This window comes from Prunus dulcis, chromosome 1, assembly GCF_902201215.1.
Source record: "Prunus dulcis chromosome 1, ALMONDv2, whole genome shotgun sequence".
NCBI lineage: Eukaryota > Viridiplantae > Streptophyta > Magnoliopsida > Rosales > Rosaceae > Prunus > Prunus dulcis.
In genome coordinates, this window is record NC_047650.1 from 28,729,904 (window position 1) to 28,753,122 (window position 23,219).

Here is a 23,219-nt window from a genome sequence, read left to right on the forward strand (position 1 = left end):
TTAGTGTGTGCGTGTTTGTGCGCATTGAATTGAATAACGTTTTTTAAAAATGTTTCGAAAAAAGGGGATGTGTGGTCTGAAGAATCTTAAAAATTGTTTCTTTTTTATTAAATAATAATAATAATAATAAATGATGGATTCGTCATCCTATGACTGGTTAATACTTGACTGTCGGAATACTTTTTGCATTTTATAATATGGAAGTGTAAAGTGAGGACCTTTAAAGGACAAATGGTCAAGGTGTACGGACTAACCAATTGTTCCAAAGAACTTCCCCTCTAAGTTTAGAAACCCTGAATACCATTTCTCTTTTCACGTTTCTTTGATTGCTGAATGGAATTTGCCTTCTGTTTTGGGCGAAAGGGTTGCTAAATGCTATAATGTATATCTCTTTCTTGTAATGCATGGCAGTGCTCGTATTATTACCAGATTCCTAGACTTCTTTTTTTCTTGTTTCTTTTTCTCTTTTGATCGACACTGATCATATCTTCTTTCTCTCTGCCTAGCTTTGTGGCTAAGAAATCCAATATACTTTAATCTCTATTGAAGTGGGTTTTCTGAACCGGGTTCAAAGTCATATGCTTTACACTGAATGCATATAAGAAAAGCCTAGTGTGGGAGAGAAAGTGAGTGAGTCTGAGTGAGAGAAGATGGCGGAAGCTAAAACAGAACGTTTCACTGATATTGTGTTTTCTTGGTCGCTTGAAGACATTTCCAATGAAAATCTTTACAAGAACCAGGTATTTTCTTGCACTTTGTTAACGTTTCCTCAAGAATGTCATCTATAGTTTGTCATCTTATTCAGAAACTTTTTTACTGTTTCAGGTGGAAAAAATTCCTGAATTATTCCATTCGGTTTGGCAATATTTTGGGTCTTATTTATATCCTTTATTGGAAGAAACTCGAGCACAGGTGCATTCAAGTATGGAAACTATTGACAGAGTACCATTTGCTGAAGTGGTTGGTTTTGAAGAATGCAATCCTCATGGGTCATATGGGGAAAATGTATATGATATCAGGGTTGATTGCTGGAGAAACAGGTTCAGCGATCGTGGAAAGGAACCATACAAAACTTTGCCTGGGGATCTTTTTGTCTTAGCAGATGCCAAACCCGAAACAGTTTCTGATTTACAAAGGGTAGGGAGGTCCTGGGCTTTTGTTTCAGTCATTAATGTCTCAGAAAATGAGAACGAGGATGATAGTACTTCTCTTTATTTTAAAGTCAAGGCATCCAAAGAGTTTGAAGTCAACGATAGCACTCACACATCACTATTTTTGGTTTTCCTGGTGAATTTAATCCCTAATAGCAGAATATGGAAAGCGTTGAACATGTCTGGAAATCTGCAGATTATCAAGAAAGTTTTGTGCGCTGATTCTGTGGTAAGACCTTAAGATCAATACTGTAGGTTTTGTTCAGTTGAGTTAGCATTGCCTTAACTAAAATGGGACCTATTCAATTCATGATATGCGAACCATACATCATACATGATCCAAAGATGTAATGTAGTATCCACCACACATCATACTAAATTATCAGTGTATTACGTTTGTCATAACTAAATATAATACTCTAGTAATTGTGACACATTATCATCCTCCTTCAAGTGTAACAAGAACGATGGCATTTGTTGTTGTGATTGACTGAAAATCTTATGTTTGGTAACAGGCTCAGAGAAACAATTATCTCTATTCTGAAAGGAATGATGGCATCCGGGATAAGTGTTTAGTTGAGAGTTTATCATCTGGATTGAATGAATCCCAAACTGGGGCAGTTTTGGCCTGTCTTGAAATGCTGCATTGTGATTCCAAGTCTACTGTGCAACTTATATGGGGTCCACCTGGGACAGGAAAAACTAAAACCACTGCTACTCTGCTTTTAACTCTGTTACGGATGAATTGTAGGACTGTTATATGTGCCCCAACAAATGTTGCAATAACTGAAGTTGCTTCTCGTGTTCTAAAGATGGTAACTGAAGCAGAGTCCAATTCTTTGTTCTGTTCTTTGGGAGAAGTTCTTCTATTTGGGAATAACGAGCGACTCAAAGTTGGTCCACACATCGAAAATATATATTTGAATTACCGTGTCAGAAAGCTAGGCGAGTGCTTGGGGCCAGTGACTGGTTGGAGGAGTTGCTTTGTTTCAATGATAGATTTTCTTGAAGATTGTGTTTCTCATTACCATATTTTCTTGGAAAACGAGTTAACCAAAGAGAAAGAAGATAATGGTGTTGGTGAAGCGAAAGAGAAAGAATGCAGAATTGACACTGAAGTTTTGAAGGGGAAGTGCAAATCATTTCTTGAATTCTTCAGAGATAGATTTGTTTCTACTGCATTACCGCTAAGATATTGCATTTCTACCTTCTGTACCCATATAGCCAAAAATTACATTTCGGTACATAATTTCCAAAACATGATTTCACTCATAGGCATAGTGGATTCCATTGAATTACTATTGTTGCAAGGTAATGTTGTTTCTGAAGCATTGGAACACCTTTTCTCTCATTCAGAAGTTGAAGATGTGCCTGACTCATTTATAGATAACTTGTTTCTGCTGTGCAAGAAGAGAAGAGAATGCCTCTCAATATTACGTACTCTACAGGATTCTCTTAGAGGACTTCTCCTTCCAAATGTTCGAAATGAAGAATCTTTAATGGAATTCTGTTTTCAAAGAGCTTCCTTAATATTTTGCACTGCATCAAGTTCCCATAAGCTGCATAGAGTGGAAATGGAGCCACCGACCCTTGTTGTTATTGATGAAGCTGCACAATTGAAAGAATGTGAATCAACAATACCCCTGCAACTTCCAGGTGTGAAGCATGCTGTTCTTGTTGGTGATGAATGTCAGTTACCAGCTACGGTGAAAAGCAATGTACGTTGATGCTACTTGGTCATACATATATATATCCTTTCTTTCTCTTATTGCAACTTTTCATTCCACTTCTTTTTCATTTGTGTTTATATCTAACTTCTTATCTTCCAAAGGTTTCCAATGAGGCTGGTTTTTCAAGAAGCTTGTTTGAGAGGTTGAGCTCATTGGGTCACTCAAAACACCTTCTGAATATGCAATACAGAATGCATCCCTCAATAAGTTTCTTCCCAAATTCAAATTTCTATAATAACCAGATCCTAGATGCTCCAAAGGTTCAAAAACGAAGGCATGAGAAATACTATCTTCCAGGGTCAATGTTTGGTCCTTTTTCTTTTATAAATGTAATTAGTGGAAGAGAGGAGAAGGATGAGGATGGACATAGTAGAAAGAATTTGGTGGAGGTTGCTATTATTGTGAAAATACTGAGAAATTTGTACAAAGGTATGTCTAGCTGGGGAGTCATGTTCATGTTCTCAATTCAATGTTTTCAATGATTTTGATTTCCAAGATGTTTTATTTTATATGCTTGTAAGGTTTATTGAACAGTAAGTAATGTTGAAATCTGTTTAAGTTTTCTCTGCATCAATTTTTTTTGTGGGTCTGGAACATTTTAGGGTGTCAAAGGTATTTTTTTTTGTTTTTGTTTGGATTACACTGAAATTTTTTCTTGTTTGCTTTCTTTTTGAATACAGAATGGATTGTTTCAAAACAAAAACTCAGTATTGGGGTGGTATCACCCTACGCTGCTCAAGTAGTTGCAGTTCAGGACAGACTTCGACAGAAGTATGACAAGATTGATGGATTTACAGTTAAGGTGAAGACGGTTGATGGGTTCCAGGGTGGGGAAGAGGATGTAATTATAATGTCCACTGTACGATCTAATAGTCATCAATCCCTTGCTTTTATATCAAAACTGCAAAGAGTTAATGTCGCTCTTACAAGGGCTAGGTATGGTTTTATGTAAACTTGTATGTTTTTGCATCATTGTTAATAATTTTGGTGAAAATAACTACTCTTCTCTAATTACTTCAGGCATTGTCTTTGGATTCTGGGAAATGAAAGAACACTACTTGATAGTGAATCTGTTTGGAAGTCCTTGGTCCTTGATGCCAAAAGTCGTCAATGCTTCTTTAATGCTGATGAAGACAAGGATTTGGCCAAGGCCATATTAGAGGTGAAGAAAGAGTTTGAACAATTTGATGATTTGCTTAATGCTGACAGCATACTTTTTAGAAGTTCTAGATGGAAGGTAAGCTGTAGGTAGTTATTTATGATTGTTTTTCTTCTTCTTTTCTTCCCTTAATTTGCAAGAACTCCCTATTCTCGAACTTCTCGACGTTTCTTCTGAAATTGGACTTTCTTTTAGATATTCATTTCATTTGTATAATTTTTTTCTTCCCCCAATCCATTATCTTTAGGTACTTTTCAGTGATAACTTTCTGAAGTCATTCAAAAAGCTCAAGTCAATCCGTCTGAAGAAGTCTGTATTAAATCTTCTTCTGAGGCTTTCCAGTGGTTGGAGACCTAAGAAGCGAAATGTAGGGACAATTTGTGGAAGCTCTTCACCAATCTTGAGGCAATATAAAGTTGAAGGTCTATCAATTGTTTGCACAGCTGACATTGCAAAGGATGTGAAATACATTCAAATATTAAAGATCTGGGACATATTACCTCTAGAGGATATTCCAAAATTGGTAAATCGCCTAGAGAGTATTTTGAAAAGGTATACAGATGATTTTATCAATCGGTGCAAGGAGAAATGCCTTGATGGGTATGTTGTTTTGCATTCTCGCCTTTTCTTTTGATATATTTGAATGTATAATAGTGAGTGCTTCCTTTTTGAATTGAATCATTTAATGATACAAATCCTTCGTCATATTTTTCTTTGTCATTTCTGACCAGTGACTTGGAAGTTCCGAAGAGCTGGCCACCCTCTTTGGATGTTCCCCGGTTCAAGGATCTTAGCGTCACTGAAAACCAGAGTGATTTAGTTGGTGACGATGATTCTGATGGTAGAAGTTATGTTGAGAATTCACAGGTCAGCGAGAGTTTGTTGCTCATGAAATTTTATTCCTTGTCATCTGGTGTAGTAAACCACTTGCTGTCTGACCGTGAGGGTAGAGAGTTGGATCTTCCATTTGAAGTTACAGACCAGGAAATGGAGATTATTCTTTATCATAGAAGTACGTTTATAGTTGGACGGTCAGGAACGGGGAAGACCACAGTTTTAACCATGAAATTATTTCAGAATGAACAATGTCACCAATTGGCAGTGCATGGATGCCTTGGTAGTCCAAATAGCATGGTTGAGCAGAGTTCTTCAGCTACTAGAGGGAGGAACCTACACCAGATTTTTGTGACCGTGAGTCCTAAATTGTGTTTTGCCATTAAGCAACATGTTTTACACTTAAAAAGGTGCGTGTATTATTCAACAAAAAGATACTGCATTTTATTTTATTTTGTTTGATTGTAGTGTAGTATATTGTGAATCATGATACACTATTTCTTTTTTCAGAAGAAATTTTAATTTAGGAATATTGATTTCTGTTGCTGAAGCAAAATTCTTACTCGTTGCTGACTTAAATTGTTTTATAAATATCAACATTACATCAGTCACCAAAACAGCATAATTCTAAGTTGCTAACTTTTGTATGTCCACAGCTTTGCATGTGGTGGAAGTGATTCAACCGAAAAGAGTTTGATTGATATGGCTGATTTTGATGAGGAGGAAGCCCAATTCAAGGATATCAAGGATTCATTTCGTGATATTCCTCCCAACTCTTACCCTCTTGTCATAACATTCCATAAGTTCTTGATGATGCTAGATGGAACACTGAGTAACTCATACTTTGAAAGATTCCCTGATGCAACAAAACTTACTCTCGGTCAATTGCAAAGTTCAAGATCAGTTGCGTTGCAGACATTTATAAGGACAAAGGAGGTTAAGTATGACAGATTCAGTTCATCTTATTGGCCCCATTTTAATATCCAGTTAACAAAGAAGCTTGATGCTTCAAGAGTCTTTACAGAGATAATATCTCATATTAAAGGTGGTTTGGGATCCATAGAAGCAGGTGATGGTAAACTCAATAGGGAGGATTATGTTCAATTGTCAGAGGGCCGGGCTTCCAATTTAAGCAGGCAAAAGAGAGAAGCAATATACGATATATTTCAGGCTTATGAAAGAATGAAGATAGAAAATGGTGAATATGATCTGGCTGATTTTGTAATTGATCTTCACCGCCGTCTCAGGCATGAAAAATATGGGGGTGATCAAATGGACTTTGTTTATATTGATGAGGTTCAAGATCTTACAATGAGTCAAATTGCTCTGTTTAAACATATGTGCAGCAATGTTGAGGGGGGTTTCGTTTTTTCGGGCGATACTGCTCAAACAATTGCAAGGGGTATTGATTTTAGGTTCCAAGACATACGACATCTGTTCCACAAGAAGTTTGTATTGGAATCAAGAAGTAATATGCATGACGAAAGAAAAGTAAAGGGACAAATTTCAGATATATTTCATTTGACTCAAAATTTCCGTACCCATGCTGGTGTACTGAAGTTATCACAGAGCATTGTTGAACTAATCTATCGCTTTTTTCCCCACTCTATTGATGTTTTAAAACCTGAAACCAGTCTTATATACGGGGAAGCTCCAGTTTTGCTTGAATCTGGAGAAAATGAAAATGCAATCATAAAAATATTTGGAAATAGTGGAACTGACAGTGGAAATATAGTTGGCTTCGGTGCAGAGCAGGTTATTTTGGTGCGAGATGATGGTGCTAGGAAAGAAGTTTCCATGTTTGTTGGGAAACATGCTCTTGTCCTGACCATTGTGGAGTGCAAGGGCCTCGAGTTCCAGGTGATTACAATATTTATTTACTATTTAATTTTTTTTCAATTTTTGGAGAAGCTATTATCCCAGCATGATCTGGTCTTTTTTCTCCTTTTTCCGTTGCATAATTTTTTGTGGCTGGTTTTCCCAACGGAATCAAATTAGATTCTGGCTTCACATTAGAAAATTATGGTTTACTGCTGCACTATTTATTGAATTATGATACTTTCAGTCCTTTATATGTTTACTATGTTTAAACTTTTGTTAATTCATGACAATCATGTCCCATCTATAGGATGTACTCTTGTACAACTTTTTTGGTTCATCACCTTTGAAAAATCAATGGAGGGTAATATATGATTACATGAAGGAACAAGACTTACTTGACTCAACATTACCTAAGCGCTTTCCAAGTTTCAATGGAGCCAAGCACAACATCTTGTGCTCTGAACTGAAGCAACTATATGTAGCCGTTACTCGTACCAGACAGAGATTGTGGATTTGTGAGAATGCAGAAGATCTCTCCAAACCTATGTTTGACTATTGGAAGAAGAAATGTCTTGTACAGGTTAGGCAACTGGATGATTCACTTGCACAGGCAATGCAAGTTGCAAGCAATCCAGAGGAGTGGAAATCACGGGGCATTAAGGTTTGCAAATTTTTTGTCTTAAAGCAATTAAGATATATCATGAACAACTAAAGCATTTGTTGTAGTATTAGTTAATTTATAGTAGCGACAAACAGTTAAAGCATTTGTTGTAGTATTAGTTAATTTATATTATTCTTATTGTCATCATTACTGTACTCCTTGCATTACAAGCATGAAATTGTTCTTGCAGCTATATCATGAACATAACTACGAGATGGCCACAATGTGCTTTGAAAGAGCTGGTGATACATATTGGGAAAGAAGGTCAAAAGCTGCCGGCCTTAAAGCTATGGCTGACCGTATGCGAAATTCAAATCCTGAAGAGGCCAATTCCATTCTTAGGGAAGCTGCTGAAATATTTGATGCTATAGGCAAGGCAGATTCTGCTGCCAGGTGTTTCTCTGATTTGGGCGAATATGAAAGAGCAGGTATAACTATTTAACATCTCAATTACTAGATTTTATTTCACCATAATTTAATATCTTGCATAATGCTATGAAGCCTGTGGAATTTTGGTTGTAATAAATTTCTTCTCATTTTTTAACTTGTACTGGTGCAGCTTGGATTTATTTGGATAAATGTGGCGTGTCTGATCTGGAAAGAGCTGCGGAATGTTTTTCTCTAGCAGGATGCTACAAAGAGGCTGCAGATGTGTATGCCAAGGGAAACTTTTTCTCTGAGTGTCTCACTGTTTGTTTAAAAGGAAAACTGTTTGAAATGGGTTTGCAATACATCAATTATTGGAAACATCATGCAACAGAGGACTGTGTTGTGGCTAGACGAGGTGAAGGAATAGATAAAATTGAGCAAGAATTTCTGGAGAACTGTGCATTTCACTATTATGAGTTGAAAGATGACAGATCCATGATGAAATTTGTTAAAGCTTTTGATTCTATAATATCGATGCGGAACTTTTTGAAGAAGTTAGGTATCCTTGATGAGCTTCTTTTGTTGGAAGCAGAATTTGGAAACTATCTTGAAGCCGCGGACATCGCAAAGCTAAAAGGCGATATTCTACTCGAAGCTGATTTTCTTGAAAAGGCAGGCAAGTCCAGAGAAGCGTCATTACGTATTCTATTCTATGTGCTTGCCAACTCTCTTTGGTCATCTGGCAGAAAGGGCTGGCCCATACAACAGTTTTCACAGAAGGGGGAGATTTTATCAAAAGCCATGTCATTTGCTAAGAATGAAACAGAAAGCTTTTATGAGCTTGTTTGCACTGAGGTTGACATTCTGTTAGACGAGCAGAGTAACTTGGCTTTGATAAAGAATCATATGGATGTTTGTCAGAGGCATAAGAGTATTAGAGGTGAATTAATATCTGCTAGAAAAATATTGGATGCTCATATTTCTTCCAGCGCCAATAAGTATGTGTGGGATGATCTGATAAAGTGCTCGGAAGACAGAATATCTGAAAATCAGGTATCTATAGATTCACTGATTTACTTCTGGAATTTTTGGAAGGATAAAGTTGCTTTAATTTTTGAATATCTTGGATGCCTTGAAACCCAAGATGTTAATGAATACAAAAGCTACGGGGAGTTTTGTTTTGATTACTTAGGAGTGTGGAGGTTGTACCATAATCTTGGTCCAGTCTATGTTTTACTCATATCTGGTGCTGATTGGGTTCGAGGTGTGGACAAAAGATATTTTAGAAGTCATGGAAAGTTGGTCTCCGTTCATGTTCACCAGCTTGTCTCAGCTGCTCGTAATTTTTGGAGTTCAGAAATGCTTTCTGTTGGCATGAAAGTTTTGGACAAGCTTGAAATTCTTTACAAGTTTCCAATGAAGAATGCTGATCAAGTGTTCTGCCAAAGCAGGTGCCTTACCCATATTTGTGAGGTCTCGCTATATCTTTTGCAATCAGAATGTTTGAAGCTAAAGTATCAGGATACGTTGAGATTGCAGAGATGTGTAAGGCTTTCAACTGAGAGTGTTGTTACGCACATATTTCCTATGGATTGGAGGAGTTCATTGAGGGAGAATATGATTTCTCTTAGAAGAACTGATGCTCTAAAGAAGGCACTGGAACAAGTAATAGTTGAGTATACCAGCTCGAAGAGGGAGCTGTCTTTTGGGCAAATTGGAAGGCTTGTAACAGTTATTCTCGGGTCCGGTAAGCTGAATAGTGAACTATACGAAAAGCTTGTGGAAAAACTGGACTGCCAACCGCCATGGAAGGCGTTCATTGAGAACCTCTGTGGGAATGTTGGCCCTGGAAACACCGGTCAAGAACCGAGAGAGGTTTCTGTAATGTTGAAGTTCTGTGGAGCTTTGGTTGATACTTATAATGCGAACTGGAGGGTTGTTAATGATTACATATCACCTGGTTGCTTTTTGTACCTTGTGGAGCGCCTTCTGTTTTGGGCAACTCGCTTTAAGGGTTGTGCTATCACTACAAGTTCTTGCTTTATTGAGTGGCTTATGTACCAAGAGGAAGATACCAAAATAAGTTCCATAGTTGCTGAGGTGCCATCATCTTTGGATGGCATCCTTCGTTTTGTGATTTATATGGTTCAGGGGTGTGTTTTTAATAAGGGGGATATGGTTGAATGGATTAAAAAGACCAATGCAAATTGGAAGAACTATTATTCACAGCTCATGTTGAGATTTGTTACTGTTTTATGCTTGGTTTATGTGAATTTTGATATGGGTCAAGATGTACTCTACGATTTGCTGGGGAGGGAATATATCACTGAGCAGCTGCCATGGGAATTTTCTGACGCCCTTAAGAGGAGGAGGAGACACAAATCTCTTAGTATAAATGTGCGTGAGCTAGGTGCAGCTTTTCGGAAGATTGGTAATACTTTGGTAGTTGCAGATTTTGGGTCCAATTGTGCAAGGATCGTATGTCCAGATGCCATATTTTTTGACATGAAGGCCAACCATTCCAAGGATGACATTCTGAGGAAGTTGTTTCCTAAACCACCTGTACTACCAGCTTCCCAAGCTAGATCTGTTGAAGCAGGAGGCAATAATTCTGGCAGTCGTGTGCTTCATGCAACCAATTATGAGGGGAAGAGTTCTAAGATCCTGCCATCGAACTCTGGTGTGGTGGAACCATTACAGACTGATGCTGCATCTGATAAGCCGAGTGATGCTGGGGACGGGGCCAGTCACACTACAGTTGAGAAAGATTGCATAACCAATGGGTCAAATCCAAAGTCTCTGCACGCTGATGCTGCTTCTGAGCCGGGCGATGCTGGGGACAGTCACACTAAAGATGAGGAAAGCTGCATAACCAAAGAGTCAAATCCAAAGTCTAAGCAAGCTGATGTTGCGGCTTCTGGATCCCAATCTGGCAGTAAGGAAACTGGAAACAAGGGGAAGAAAAAGGGCAAGAACAAGAAGCCCAAGAAGAAAGGAGGCAAAAAGTAACCATCACATGTTAATATATATTATATATATGCTATGTGAATCTTGTTATGTTGGAACTTGATGGTTCTTTTGATATATATATGTCAGACAATTATCTTTGATGAGTATTACTTTTTACATTTCATTACATGTTAGTGATTTGCAGGATGCATCGGCTTAGAGATAAGCTTGGTACAATTTAAGAAGTTGGATTATTAAAACGAAAGATTTTGATTTGAAAAACTTGTATAACTAGGACCTTTGTTTCTGAGAGAGAATTGAACGACATCTCTCAACTGTTACTTTCAACTTTCAACCTAGTCTCAAAAATCAAAACAAGAAAATAACAAAAAAGAGTTTGACACAGGCAGAGAGAGCCTCAAAACTCAATTCTCATCGTTCCCAAATAGCTTGACTCGCGACAATGGCGTCCTCAAGTAGCCATCCACCTCGAACTTCTTCGGCGAAAGCTGGCGGTACTTCTCAAACTGCTCTCGCGCCTCTGCATTCCTGTCAAGCAAACTGTAAATCATGCCGCGGCAAAAGTAGGGCCTGAAGTCTTTGGGGTCCTCCTTTGCCAATTCGTTATAGCTATTCAAAGCGTCCTCCACATTCTTCTGAAGGAACTGAATTTGTGCCATTATCAATTTAACGTCACGAGCCTCCTTTGCTTTGTTCTCCTCCTCCGCAATCTGCAAGGCGTCCTCCAATCGCTTCATCACCGCCTCGCCCTCGCCGCTGCGGTCCATCAGCAGGGCGTTCTCGAACAACGCCTCAAAGGACAAAGGATCCGCCGCGAGTATTTCCTCGAACACTTGGCGGGCGTTTTCGTTTTCGCCCATTTCGGAGAGCACCCTAGCCATCATGAACTTCCACTCGATCGCCGAGGGCTGCGCCGAGGCCAAGCGCTGCAGGATCTTTAGCGCTTCACCGTCCTCGCCGTTTTCGAGCTTCTGCTGCAGAAGCGATTTCAAGGCTTCGATGGCTTCCGAATTGGAGCCTAGGAAGTCGGACAAGGGCGATGAGGATTGCTTCTCGTCATCCGAGACCTGGGTTGGGGCTTGTTCGGTCAATGTAGGCTGAGGTTCAGCCCTGGCGAGCAAAGTTGAGGACTTGGTGAACATGGTGGCAGCGACGCCAATGAGAATTGCAGCTTTGGCATAATGTTTGAGATTTTGGAGAATCGGGTTTGAGTTGTGGCCGCCGTTGCTTGGGAGGAGGGTGTTGTGGTTGGTTGAGGAAGCTGTGATTTTGAGGGCAGGGGCATGGTGCGAATTGTGGGAATGTGGAGGGGCAAAACGGAGAAGAAAAGGTTGAGTTGGTTTAGAGGGAGTGAGTTTGAAATGAAAGAGAGACGAGGACGATGAGGAGGAGGCTAGAGTGGAGGAGGAGTTCATGGTTAAGCGGCCGACGAGTTCTTGAGAGTTTGGAGTTTATGGGAAGGTAGGTAGCTGGGGAGGAGTAGGAGAGTGACTTTTGAGAGAGAGAGAGAGAGAGAGAGAGAGAGAGATTGAGTTTTACTCCGAGGGAACTCGAAGTAGAACCGTTGGTTTGGTTGTTGGTATGTTTGGACTTCAAACCGAATATGATTTACATTTTATTTTATTTTATTTTTGGGTTAATCGTTTTATTAATCCTTGAATTTTGACTCGATTTGCATTTGAGTACCTCAATTTTCAAAATGATTTCTGTGGTCTTTTAACTTTAGTTTTGTTTGGACAAATGGTCCTGCCGTCAATTTTGTTAACTTTTTCTGTTAAATGTAGGGATAAAATGATTTTTTTATATTAAAATAAAAAAATGAATTAAAAAATTATATCTTTAAAATAACAATAAAAAAATCAAATAAAAAACCAACAAAAATCAAAATCAAAATCAATTTTGGGGGGAGTAGAAATCAGGAGAGGGGGGAGAGAGAGTTTAATTTTAATTTTTTAGTTCTTTTAATTTTTTATTTATATTTTAATCAATTTTGATTGAAAAATACTATTTTGCCCCTGCACTTAATAGAAAAGTTAACAAAATTGATAGCAGGATCATTTGTCCAAACGAAAATAAAGTTAAAGGACCACGAGAACCATTTTGGAAATTAAGGTACTCAAATGCAAATCAGGTCAAAATTCAGGGACTAATAAAACGATTAACCCTTTATTTGTTATAGAAAAAGTGTGAATATGATTAATTATCTGATTTTTCTTTTAATTTTAATTTTTTTAATATGAAAAAGTGTGAATTTATTATATTATCATTATTTAATTAATAATTTTAATTTTTTATGTTTGTATTAATCAATAGCATTTTTTGGAATTCGGAATGTTTCACAATCCTTTGCCTTTTGCTTTATGTATATAGATAAAAATGAATGTGGGTGGGTGTGGGTTAAATGCTTGGGATGTTTTCCAATTGTTATTTGGCCTATTGAACTTTACTAATTTATCCTTGTCTTGTCGTATTGAATTGTAGTGTTTTGACCTTCTTTTCTTTGCTTTTTCTTGTTCGAAAGTGTTTTGACCTTCTGGATAATCAAGACTATTTCAAGGGTTTTTTGAAAATTAAATCAAACCGGGCTTTTTTCCTTTATATGTATGCAAAACAGTTATTGAAGGAGAATAAATTTTTTGGGTAATTACTGAGAGTGGTGAGGAATTCTGTAGATTTATTTAAAATAAATTATAACTACTTATCTACCCTTAATATGTTTGTTTCTCTTCTCATAGGGTAAAATTGATAAAATAGGGACATAAGAGGTATTTTCTAAAACAGTGGGTTGATGAAGCATCTTCTCTTAAATAATAACCCGCCTGTAATGTAGGCTGTAGGCTAGTCAATTACTAAAAGGAAAAAGAAATTTACCAAATCATATGGGCCCAGCCCCCAATTTGCATAATTACTTACTTTACCTCACGCTTCTCTTCTCTTGCATTTCTCACTCCCACTAAAACGAATCAAATGATTACCATTACTCTGGTCGTTGCTAATTTTTTTCCTTTTCCAGCAGCCAATTGTTGAATGAACAAATTGGCATGCAGATCTGCTCTTCTGTAGATTCCTCATGTTTTGCTAGTGTTTCAACATAAATAAAAAAAGAAAGATTATCTTTGAGTTACAATGCTACTTTTTTCTTAAAAATTCCGACTCTCAAGACTAATATACATATTTACAACAAATTATAGAACAAACATTACATGGCTGTGAACTGAATATACTTCATGGTGGGCAGTGAAGAATTGATAGAGGCCATATTATACTCCCAACCTCTTAACGCCACATTCTGAGCAGAACTTAGAGGTTTCTCTCAAGTATGGAACCCCACATTCGTCGCAAAACTTGGCAGGACTGGATGGCTGAAATAAAACTTGGTCAGTAAGGAATAAATAAAGACATTTTTTTATGTGGTCGGGAAAATATGCTTCAGACATTAAAATCATTCTACTTTGTTTCCCATTGCAGTTAACATAATCCAGCAAGAATAGCAAAAACATCCAAAGACGAACGTGAATTTGAGACATAGCATGCAAAATAGAACTCACCAATACATGCATGCGTCCCCCTACATGGCCTCCTGTGAGGGGTTGTAGGCAAACCATGTGTTGCGATATAGTTGGTGAATGGTGAGCATGAGCAATTTCAGGAAGGTGCGAGGCAGCACCACATTGATGGTTTTGAGAATAATGAACAGCATGTGGACTTTGGTTGATGGATTGGTGATGAGTCTGGTGAACAGGCTGAAACTGAGGTTGGTGCAACAAGGGTTGCATATGATGCTTACACGGAGTCGTCTGCTGATTTTGTGGCTGCCAAAAGGAAAAAGATAAATCTCCATTTTTACAGAGACAATGTTTTGTATATCCAGAAAAAACACAGGCACAGGGGCTCACAATAGCATACTAATCAAAATATAAGCCATATTGAGCACCATTAAGTTTTAAATAGATTTCTACAAAAGATAAGAGATTTATTCTCGAACATGTGGTAAAAGTGAGTGTGATACACCATTTGGTCCTAAACCAGATATGTCTTGTCATCAACCAATAAGGTGTCAACAGAGACTTATATGAGTTTATTAGTAGCTTCACAATCCCCACCATTGGAATCTCCATCCACTTAAGAGGCATGTTATTTTGCCTTTGATGCATCAAGTTTAGTGTTGTAAATGGCAAGTACAACATATACATTGATTATTTTACCAAACGGCAAAATAATTGAATTATAAAAGAACCATGGCAGTAATACAACTAATCCAAAAACTTGATTTTTTTTTGCTAGAAAAGTTTGAAGATCAATCTCACAGCAGCATGCAGCTACATGCCCTGCAAACATCTAAGGCTGATAACAATATAAAACATCTAGGGCCAACAACAATCTTGATATAGGCTGATGCTCATCTCAATATATTGACAATCCAATCAAACATAAAACGTTGTTGCAATAATCATTAAGCATGGAAATAACTCTTACTTCACTTACGGAGCGGAATCCCTGAGCAGCAGCCAAAATGGAAGAATTATCAGTGCCAGGAAATGTCTGAAAAGGATATATCAAGAGGATGAATTGATACCTCCGCATTCAATTTAGTTAGTAAAGTAAAATATTGTGACGTTATTATAAGTATCACCAAATATAAATTTCCTAATCATGCAATTTTAATTTTGGATTTAGTCAAACATGACCATGAGGAGAAAGAAAAACAAAAGGAGATTTCTGTAATCTAAGACCCATCTATGTCCCACAGTTTCAGAATGTTCTGTAATGGGCCCCATTCTTCATGGTTAACCTAAATTCTTTGTCAAAGTTAATGAGATGAAAATGAGCTCCAAGTATTACAAAATAAGTGACATCAAGCTTACAGGTAAACCAGCAATATTAGGTGAAGAGTTTGATGCAACACGTCTATACTTGTGTCTTGGAGAATAGAACTTAAAGTCTCGAGCATAAACTGCAACTTCATTCCGACCCGTCAATCGTTTGAACCTGCAGCAAAGAGAAAGAAAAAAAAAGGAAAAGGAAAGATTTAGGGACATTGCAAGCTTCAAACCAAATCTGAGGTGTATCAGTACTTCATGCAGACAGGTCTCGACTAAGACAAAAAATAAATAAAAGAATGATACTTCAGCACAAACTATCATATGGAAGTGAAAAATCCTACTATTCTTCCCAGTTTAAAATAAATATCTTGACTCACGACTTGCATTCTCAGAAATTTCTATATGTGTTATTGAATATTATATATATCCCATGGGTCCTACAAGGATAGTCTTTGCTTGGGGCTTTTCCAAATTCATCCTTGTAATCCTTGTAAAAGGTTGTTTTGAAAAGCATAAACAGCAGCTGTTTATCATCAACTTAGTTGCTTAGCTTTTCATAAGCACATATAGAGGTAGTAACAGGTGGTTCAGAATCTCAAGCTTAAGAGATGTTCGAAGTCATGAAACTATATAACAGTGGCTATCGTTCGTACTCCAGCTATAGCTCAGCACAGCCTTGTGCCAAGTTTCCATGTACTCATTTACTTTGCTCTCTAAACAAGGAGTGTGGCAAGCTAACATTGACCAAAGAGGATGTCTTGCCCAAGGGAAAACATTGATCAAGTCTTAAGAAATGGAAATTTGTGCAATAGATGAGCCAAAATTTGGAATATTTTAACAGATAATCACACCCCAAAAAAGAAGATTGCAAATTGATTGATAAACTTACCACTCTGCATCATCAGTAGGCATGTTATTAGGATTTTCAACAATATCCAAACCATTTACTACTACAAAACGAACTCGCTTCTCGTCTTGTATGACCAACTCTGGAAATCTTGTCCTTGTTTCGATAGATGTGGCCAACTCTCTTCTTTTAAATGTACAAGGTCCTTTCAGAAAGATATAGACAAATCAGATATTATCACAAAGAACGGCAAGATTTATTTAGGAATCACTTATTATTTAGATGCTATTACGAGTAAAATTGATTCACAAATCAGCATAGATCTTATATGCCGAGAAATTGAATACCTTTTTTGGGAAATTTCTTAGCCAGGCATCTGTACAACCCACCAGAAGCTTCAAGGGCAACCCCAATTGTCTTCTCACGAAATCCACTCAAGGAATCAAGCCTAATATTTGCTTCATTAACCAAAGTTTGGTACAAATTTGCGACATACATCAGGGGCAAAGCCAGTCGGGGGTCCCCTTCATACCGGACCTCCCCGGGCTTTCTCTTATTGAGTTTATCTTGGCCAGACTGAGCACTATCATAGTCAGCAGCAGCCTCAGAATTAGGCACTTCAACGACATGTTCACTAATAAAATGATCCACAATAAGTTGCAGAAATCGTGCCCTTGCTGATTCAATAGGTGACACATCTGACTCCAAAGCCAAAAGGGTTCGGTTCAAATTTCAAACTTTCCAACACAAATACACAAAATTCGAAGGAAGCAAGTTAAAGTTGGTACCTTGAAGTGATAAGAGATCGTAGGGAGCCCTGGAACTGGAAGAGCCGCCATGGTTTTCAAGGCGCGAGCGGTCTTCTTCAACTCCTACGCGGACGCCGTGGATGGGTAAAGAGTTGGTGTAGGATTCATGTATACAGTCACTAACAACGGCACTGGAACCGTCGTCGTTGTCGAGGCTATGCTCAGTGACAGCGTCGCGGTCGACGTCGCTGATGGAGTCGATTTCGGCGGCGGGGCGAGCATCGACGGTGTTGAGGTCGTGAAGAGGGTTTCCAATGTAGGAATTAGGTGATCTCATGTTGTAGTGCTGCACTGGAACCCTACTCCCCATTTCTTCCAAATTTATTTTAACCGAAAGCCCTTCGAATTCATCTCATTCGTCGTCTTCTTTCCCTTTTTAACTGCAAACTGCAAATCGCAAAGCAGAGAGATTGTGTGTTTAGAGGAATAAGACATTGTTGAATTTCTGAAGCTGTTGTTTTAGTCAGTCTAGTAAATCAGTAATTGGTGTGTTCTGGGTTTGAAGCATAATAGTGAACTTTAACGGCTATACAGACTGAGAAAGCGTGCGAGAGAGAGAGAGAGAAGGCGGTAGTGTAAGAGGCGCGTGAGAATCCAAGGCTGAACCGTACCTCAGCTCTCGGATGCCAAAAGCGCTTCCAAGCCTCCCACCGATCTGCCGCACCAGCTCCCAACCCAAGCCAGGTAGACGCCACTTTTCTTGTATGCTTAATACTTGCGGAGGTTTACGGATATAAATTGGGCGCGCCCTCACATTTTCTGCCATGAGCCTTTTTCTCTTTGGTACATTTTGTTTTTTTGTTTTTTTTTTTTAAGAGAAAAATATATATTTTTTATGACTTTTTATATTGTTGAACGGTGATAGTATACTAAACTCACACACTAAATACTTAAAAAATAATGTTACTCTTACTACATTTGCATCTCACATTCTCATACCATCTTATGTGACAGATGAGATGGACAGCCACATCAATTAAAATTATTTAATAATTTTCTTTCATGATTTATTAACACTTAAAAAAAATTGTTAATTAAACTTTCTTTATTAAAACACACCTCATTGATTTAATTGATGTGGTATATGATATGAACATGCTACATCATGTAGTATAAAAATACGGGATAAAAATGTGGTAAGTGTAGCATTATTCATACTTAAAAGAGAAGGAAATTGGTATTAGCTGTAAATCAATCAATTGTAAATTGAATCATTTTAGGATCGTGATTTGTTACAAGCTGAAAAACAAACAATAATAATAATAATTGTCTCCTCCCTCTGCGCGTTGGGCCATTCATTCGTATATCAGTTCATGCAATGCATGGATTGCAGAGCTCAATAACCATTCACAGAATCACAAACAATATTCAAAGAGGAGACATTAATCTGGAAGGTTAAAATGATAAAAGTAAAGGCCACATTAATCTGCCTGGGCCCTGATTTGATACATTTATGTCTAAGAAATTAGATGAGGATGTAGAAATCCACTAGGGAGGGGATACAATCATCGTAATACAATTCATCCTCAAGTAGCTAACACCACAGGTGTCATTGTTGTCTCCACCATCACACGTCTCATGCAACCATCATAGTTGACACAGCCGGCCACAACCACGACGTGAGAGCTGATCATCTTTGAGGCCATGCAGCACCGCCATTGTTGTTGCCACCACCATTGCTGTCATCACCGCTGCCTCTCGTCCCTACCATTTTTAATTAAGAGTAATCAAACAAATCATAGAATAAAATTCATCCTCAATCCAGTTCAATCATGTATAATTTGGGCCGGAAGATAGTTTATCCAAATCTTATATCCCATCCAAAGTAATGAAGCCCAATTTGATCGGCTTTATCTGACCCGCCAAAATGAAATTAAAGGCTTTGCTTTGGATACACAATTGATACAAATTTGGGTAAATTATTCAAATGGTCCTCAAACTTATACTCGATTTACATTTTGATCCCTCAATTAAATTATTCATTCAAATGGTTCATCAACTCTATATTATTCGCTCAATTGGTCATACCGTTACATTCTGTCAATATTTCCGTTAAATATGAGGGCAAATTGGTCATTATTTACCCTAAAATTAGGTTAAATTTAATAAAAAATTAGACAGAAGGACCACTAGAGTGAATAATATAAAGTTGATGGACCATTTGAATGAATAATTTAGTTGAGGGACCAAAATGTAAATCAGGTATAAGTTTGAGAACCATTTGAGTAATTTACCCATACAAATTTAGTTTTGCTTTTCAAAATGTATACTTAACTTTCCTTCCATCTTTCTTTTCCCTAAAGTGGAGAGCAAGTGCATTAATATGCTAAGCAAGTGCAGATAAGTAGCCTTATATATTTGGCATATATCTATTTTATGATGACCTGGCCTGATATAGCCAGTGAAAGCCATCTTCCAGAGTACAATATTAACAACAGACTAAAGTACTACAAAAAGTAGAGGAAATATAGTCACATCAGTTAGGCAATGAGAAGCAAATTGCAAAGAAAAATAGCTACTCGAGGACATTGCCACATCTAGGCATGAATACCACGATTGGAATATCAAAATAATAAGATGTAGAGTGAAATTCGCACCTTGCTAGCATAGCTCGCCAAAAGCATCATCCAGTTCAACTGAGTCTGGTCAATCCTTTCCTTGTTATGCATCTTTTTTTCTAGCGAAGCTGGCTAACCAGACAATACCTTCCAATCCAGGAATTTCAGCTGCCACATGTTTTACTACGGTCAGTTCAGGATACCACAGCTGGAAGAATTCGAGAAGGAAATTTAAAAAGAAATTATGAATTCCAGAAGTCGTTTTATCTCATCATTCAAAAGTAATGCAACTTCTTTTTTTAATGAAGGCTGCACCTGAAAGAACAAAAAAAACCCTTACCCATTAAAAGTGCTGTAAGTAGGAGATTTTCCCTCATTAGACCACAGAGAATCTTTAATATGCCTCAACAGGTAGTTGTCATATTTCATCAAGAGGAATCGAACACGCATTTTGCAACAAATCATCCCGTCCATCCAGAACTCAGTTCAAATGGTCACTGGGTTCATATGCTTCCAATTAGTAGAAGTAAAGCCATTCTATGTTTCCAACTGAGATATTCAAGACATGCCAACCAACCTAGGATGGATAAGCAATTACCCCCCTCTCAAGTTCTTGCATTAGGAACCGCATAATCACAAGTTCCAGTTATTAAACCCCTGTTTACCATTTCAGTCTGCAACTCAAAGGCTTCATCCAAATACCCTAGCTCATAGTACTTTCTTAGCAGACGAATACAAAGAATCTCATCTGGAAGGATACCCTTCCCAATCATCTCATCAAGCAATATTTTTGCTTGCTGTACCTGACCAAAGTGAGAAAGCCCCCAAATCAAGGAAGTATACGCATACAGATCAAGTTCCATACCCATTTCTCTCATTCTCTTTTCCACGCTCAAAGCTTCTTGAAGATTTCCATGCTTCAAATTTCCATCAATTAGAGTGGTGTAAGCAGCTTTATCTGGAATCATACCCTTGTCTAGCATTTCATTAAACAGCTCCTTAGCTGCTTCAATGCAATTATTTTTACAGTGACCATCAATTAAGGCTGTAAAGACTGCAACATTGGGTTCCAAACCAATGTCAGGCATCCTCCTAAAGTAATTAATTGCCTCTTGGAGCAATCCCTTTTTGCACAAACCATCAATTAATGCACAATATGTTACAACAGTGAACTCAATACCATTTTCCAGCATTTCTTGCAATAGATTAAGTGCCTCCTTGGTTTTTCCAGCCTTGAAATAAGCATCCATAAGTGTTGTGTAAATGAAATGATTTGGAGTTGATCCACAACCCTTCATTTCACTGAATACAAGCTCAGACTCTTCAAGCTTATTTTGGGAGCAAAGGCCCCAAATGATGGTTCCATAAAGTAACAAATCGGGTTTAAAGCCTTTCCCCTTAATTTCTTTCCATATTTCCATAGCATTCTCCATCCTCTTAGCCTTAATATACCCATGAACAAGGGCAGTAAATATTTGCTGGTTAGGACTTATTCCAGTTTCCAGTACTTCCCTGAAGACTTCTTCTGCATCCTCCATCCTCCCATCTTGACATAGCCCATCCAGTAGAGCTGTATACGTTACAATGTTCGAGCTAATCCCTTCCTGAAACATCTCCTTTTTCAGCTTCAGTGCTTCGCTCAAATTGCCAGCCTTGCAATTTGCATCAATCAAAGAAGTATAGGTGAACTCATTAGGTGAAAGGCCAACTCGTTTCATGTCCATAAAAATCTTAACAGCCTCTTGCATCATCCCTTCTTTACAGAAGGCATCAATTAATGTGCTATAAGTTATGACATTTGGCTTCAACCCTTTATTATTCATCTCACGGAGAAAATTCAAGGCCTCGGGCATTTTATCAAATTTACAACAACAATTAATCAAAGAATTGAAGGTTATTACGTCAGGCTCACAACCTGCATCCTTCATTTCTTCAAATATGCAAAACGAATTATCTAATGTTCCAACCTTTCCATATCCATCAATAAGAGAATTATATGTCACAATATCAGGTGTAAGGCCCATTCTTTTCATTTGTGCAAACAAGCAACTAGCAGTATCCAAATCGCCTTCTTTGCACATATAACCAATCATTATATTGTAAGTGAAAACCGAAGGAGTAATCCCAGCCCCAAGCATATCCTTAAAAAACTTCCTTGAAAAATTCCCCTTCCCTGGCTTTGAAAGCCTTTGCAAAAGGGCATTACAAGACCGCACTTTTGGCAAAACTCTAAACTTCTTCATCCTCAAAAAACACTCACTTGCTTTCTCAAGCATTCCAAACTCAACCAAAACACTAAACAACGCATCAAACACTCCAAATCCCAGACGACAAACATTCCTTGTTGACCACAACACATCAAATACATCACAACCCGGCAACACCCGCCTCAACAACACCAGCTCTTTAAGAATCTCATGGGCATCAAAATACATTCTAGCATAAAAGAGTATGTGAACCAAAATACAATAAGATTCAGTAGTGTGGCAAAACCCAATTCGGGTTTTCGACCATCTGAACAATTTCAAAGCCAACTTGGGGTCTCCCCTGAGTTCCACCAAAAACTTGGACACCCAAATAGGCGCCAAAGCCGAACCAAACAAGTTCACAATTCTGGGATCGTCCCAATAGTCGTGTTGAATAATTATTCTCAGGGATTCTGTATTTAAATTATCGGGAAACGAATTGGGATTTGATTTGGTGACAAACGGGAATCGAGTAATAAAGAGAAAACTGGTGAACCAAACCAAAGGGCAAGCTATAAGAGAACTATGTGATGATGATAATGATAATGATGATACATTGATAAAAAGGCAATTAGATGAGTATTGAGGTATCGAAGAGAGAGGGCTTACTCGATGAGAGGAGGCTCGGCAACCCATTTGGAAGAGATTGCGAAGAAATATCAGCATCTTTGAGGAGATGAAAAATAAAAATAAGAAGAAACCAAGAGCGCCTTTAGTTAGCTCCATTTTCAGAGAGTAGGGGCTTCCATGGATATAAAGATGAATACGACGAATAATGGGCATTCATAGCTCGTGTGGCGTATCGCTGATGAAGAAAACCAAGAAGAAATAAGTGTTTAGGGTTTTTGAGCAAAGCAAGAGTGGTTTAAAGGTTGGAAGCTTGGGGATGGACAGAAACTGATGAAATGAGCCTGGAGAGTGAATAGATTGAATAGAGAGCCCGGCCCGACCCGACCCGCTTCTCCATCAATTTCAATAATAGAACCGATTTTTGATAGATTTCACTTATATTTATCCATACGTACTCATAATATTATGCACTAGACAGAGATAACCCACGTGATTAATAAAGAGTGCTGCTAAATGAACTCTAAAATTAACTGAGTACACCTATGATCTAAGTACATTCTAATATTTTAATTAAAATGTAAAATTAACTAAGTACACCCTATAAAACTACCAAAAATACCCCTAATACACCCTAATATTTGTAGCATTATTTTATAGTTGATTTTCAGCTT

At 37.9% G+C, this 23,219-nt stretch overlaps 4 protein-coding genes across 9 annotated transcripts; 1 reads left to right on the top strand and 3 right to left on the bottom strand.

Annotated features, from left to right (window-relative positions):
• The first annotated feature begins 315 nt into the window (after window positions 1-315).
• Window positions 316-10,841, top strand: LOC117633288. Of its 2 annotated transcripts, none has more exons than XM_034367019.1 (12): window positions 316-740; window positions 826-1,380; window positions 1,667-2,869; window positions 2,983-3,310; window positions 3,562-3,817; window positions 3,902-4,118; window positions 4,288-4,640; window positions 4,772-5,284; window positions 5,531-6,734; window positions 7,003-7,356; window positions 7,547-7,784; window positions 7,916-10,841. In XM_034367019.1, exons 1-12 carry the CDS (start codon window positions 651-653, stop codon window positions 10,732-10,734), a joined length of 8,130 nt encoding a protein of 2,709 aa, XP_034222910.1. In that variant the 5' UTR covers window positions 316-650; the 3' UTR covers window positions 10,735-10,841. The 2 variants fall into 2 exon arrangements, with proteins under 2 accessions (XP_034222910.1, XP_034222911.1); XM_034367020.1 differs by having other exon boundaries at window positions 4,288-4,592.
• Window positions 10,842-10,925: 84 nt separating this feature from the next.
• On the bottom strand, window positions 10,926-12,281 carry LOC117633314 (protein SLOW GREEN 1, chloroplastic). Its single transcript, XM_034367021.1, has one exon. The coding sequence runs from the start codon at window positions 12,108-12,110 to the stop codon at window positions 11,100-11,102; it is 1,011 nt and encodes a 336-aa protein (XP_034222912.1). The 5' UTR covers window positions 12,111-12,281; the 3' UTR covers window positions 10,926-11,099.
• Window positions 12,282-13,684: 1,403 nt separating this feature from the next.
• On the bottom strand, window positions 13,685-17,918 carry LOC117633074 (uncharacterized protein At2g02148). Of its 3 annotated transcripts, XM_034366752.1 has the most exons (8): window positions 17,786-17,918; window positions 17,154-17,561; window positions 16,713-17,063; window positions 16,408-16,570; window positions 15,561-15,684; window positions 15,172-15,237; window positions 14,244-14,507; window positions 13,685-14,057 (listed from the first exon to the last, which is right to left on the bottom strand). In XM_034366752.1, the coding sequence occupies exons 2-8, from the start codon at window positions 17,482-17,484 to the stop codon at window positions 13,956-13,958; spliced, it is 1,401 nt and encodes a 466-aa protein (XP_034222643.1). In that variant the 5' UTR covers window positions 17,485-17,561; window positions 17,786-17,918; the 3' UTR covers window positions 13,685-13,955. The 3 variants fall into 3 exon arrangements, with proteins under 3 accessions (XP_034222643.1, XP_034222659.1, XP_034222651.1); XM_034366768.1 differs by lacking the exon at window positions 15,172-15,237; XM_034366760.1 differs by having other exon boundaries at window positions 17,154-17,888.
• Window positions 17,919-18,539: 621 nt separating this feature from the next.
• Window positions 18,540-22,680, bottom strand: LOC117633094 (putative pentatricopeptide repeat-containing protein At2g02150). Of its 3 annotated transcripts, XM_034366794.1 has the most exons (4): window positions 22,588-22,680; window positions 20,073-22,391; window positions 19,772-19,900; window positions 18,540-18,878 (listed from the first exon to the last, which is right to left on the bottom strand). In XM_034366794.1, exon 2 carries the CDS (start codon window positions 22,165-22,167, stop codon window positions 20,338-20,340), a length of 1,830 nt encoding a protein of 609 aa, XP_034222685.1. In that variant the 5' UTR covers window positions 22,168-22,391; window positions 22,588-22,680; the 3' UTR covers window positions 18,540-18,878; window positions 19,772-19,900; window positions 20,073-20,337. The 3 variants fall into 3 exon arrangements, with proteins under 3 accessions (XP_034222685.1, XP_034222677.1, XP_034222670.1); XM_034366786.1 differs by lacking the exon at window positions 22,588-22,680 and having other exon boundaries at window positions 20,073-22,576; XM_034366779.1 differs by lacking the exon at window positions 22,588-22,680 and having other exon boundaries at window positions 19,772-19,940; window positions 20,073-22,285.
• Window positions 22,681-23,219: the final 539 nt, after the last annotated feature.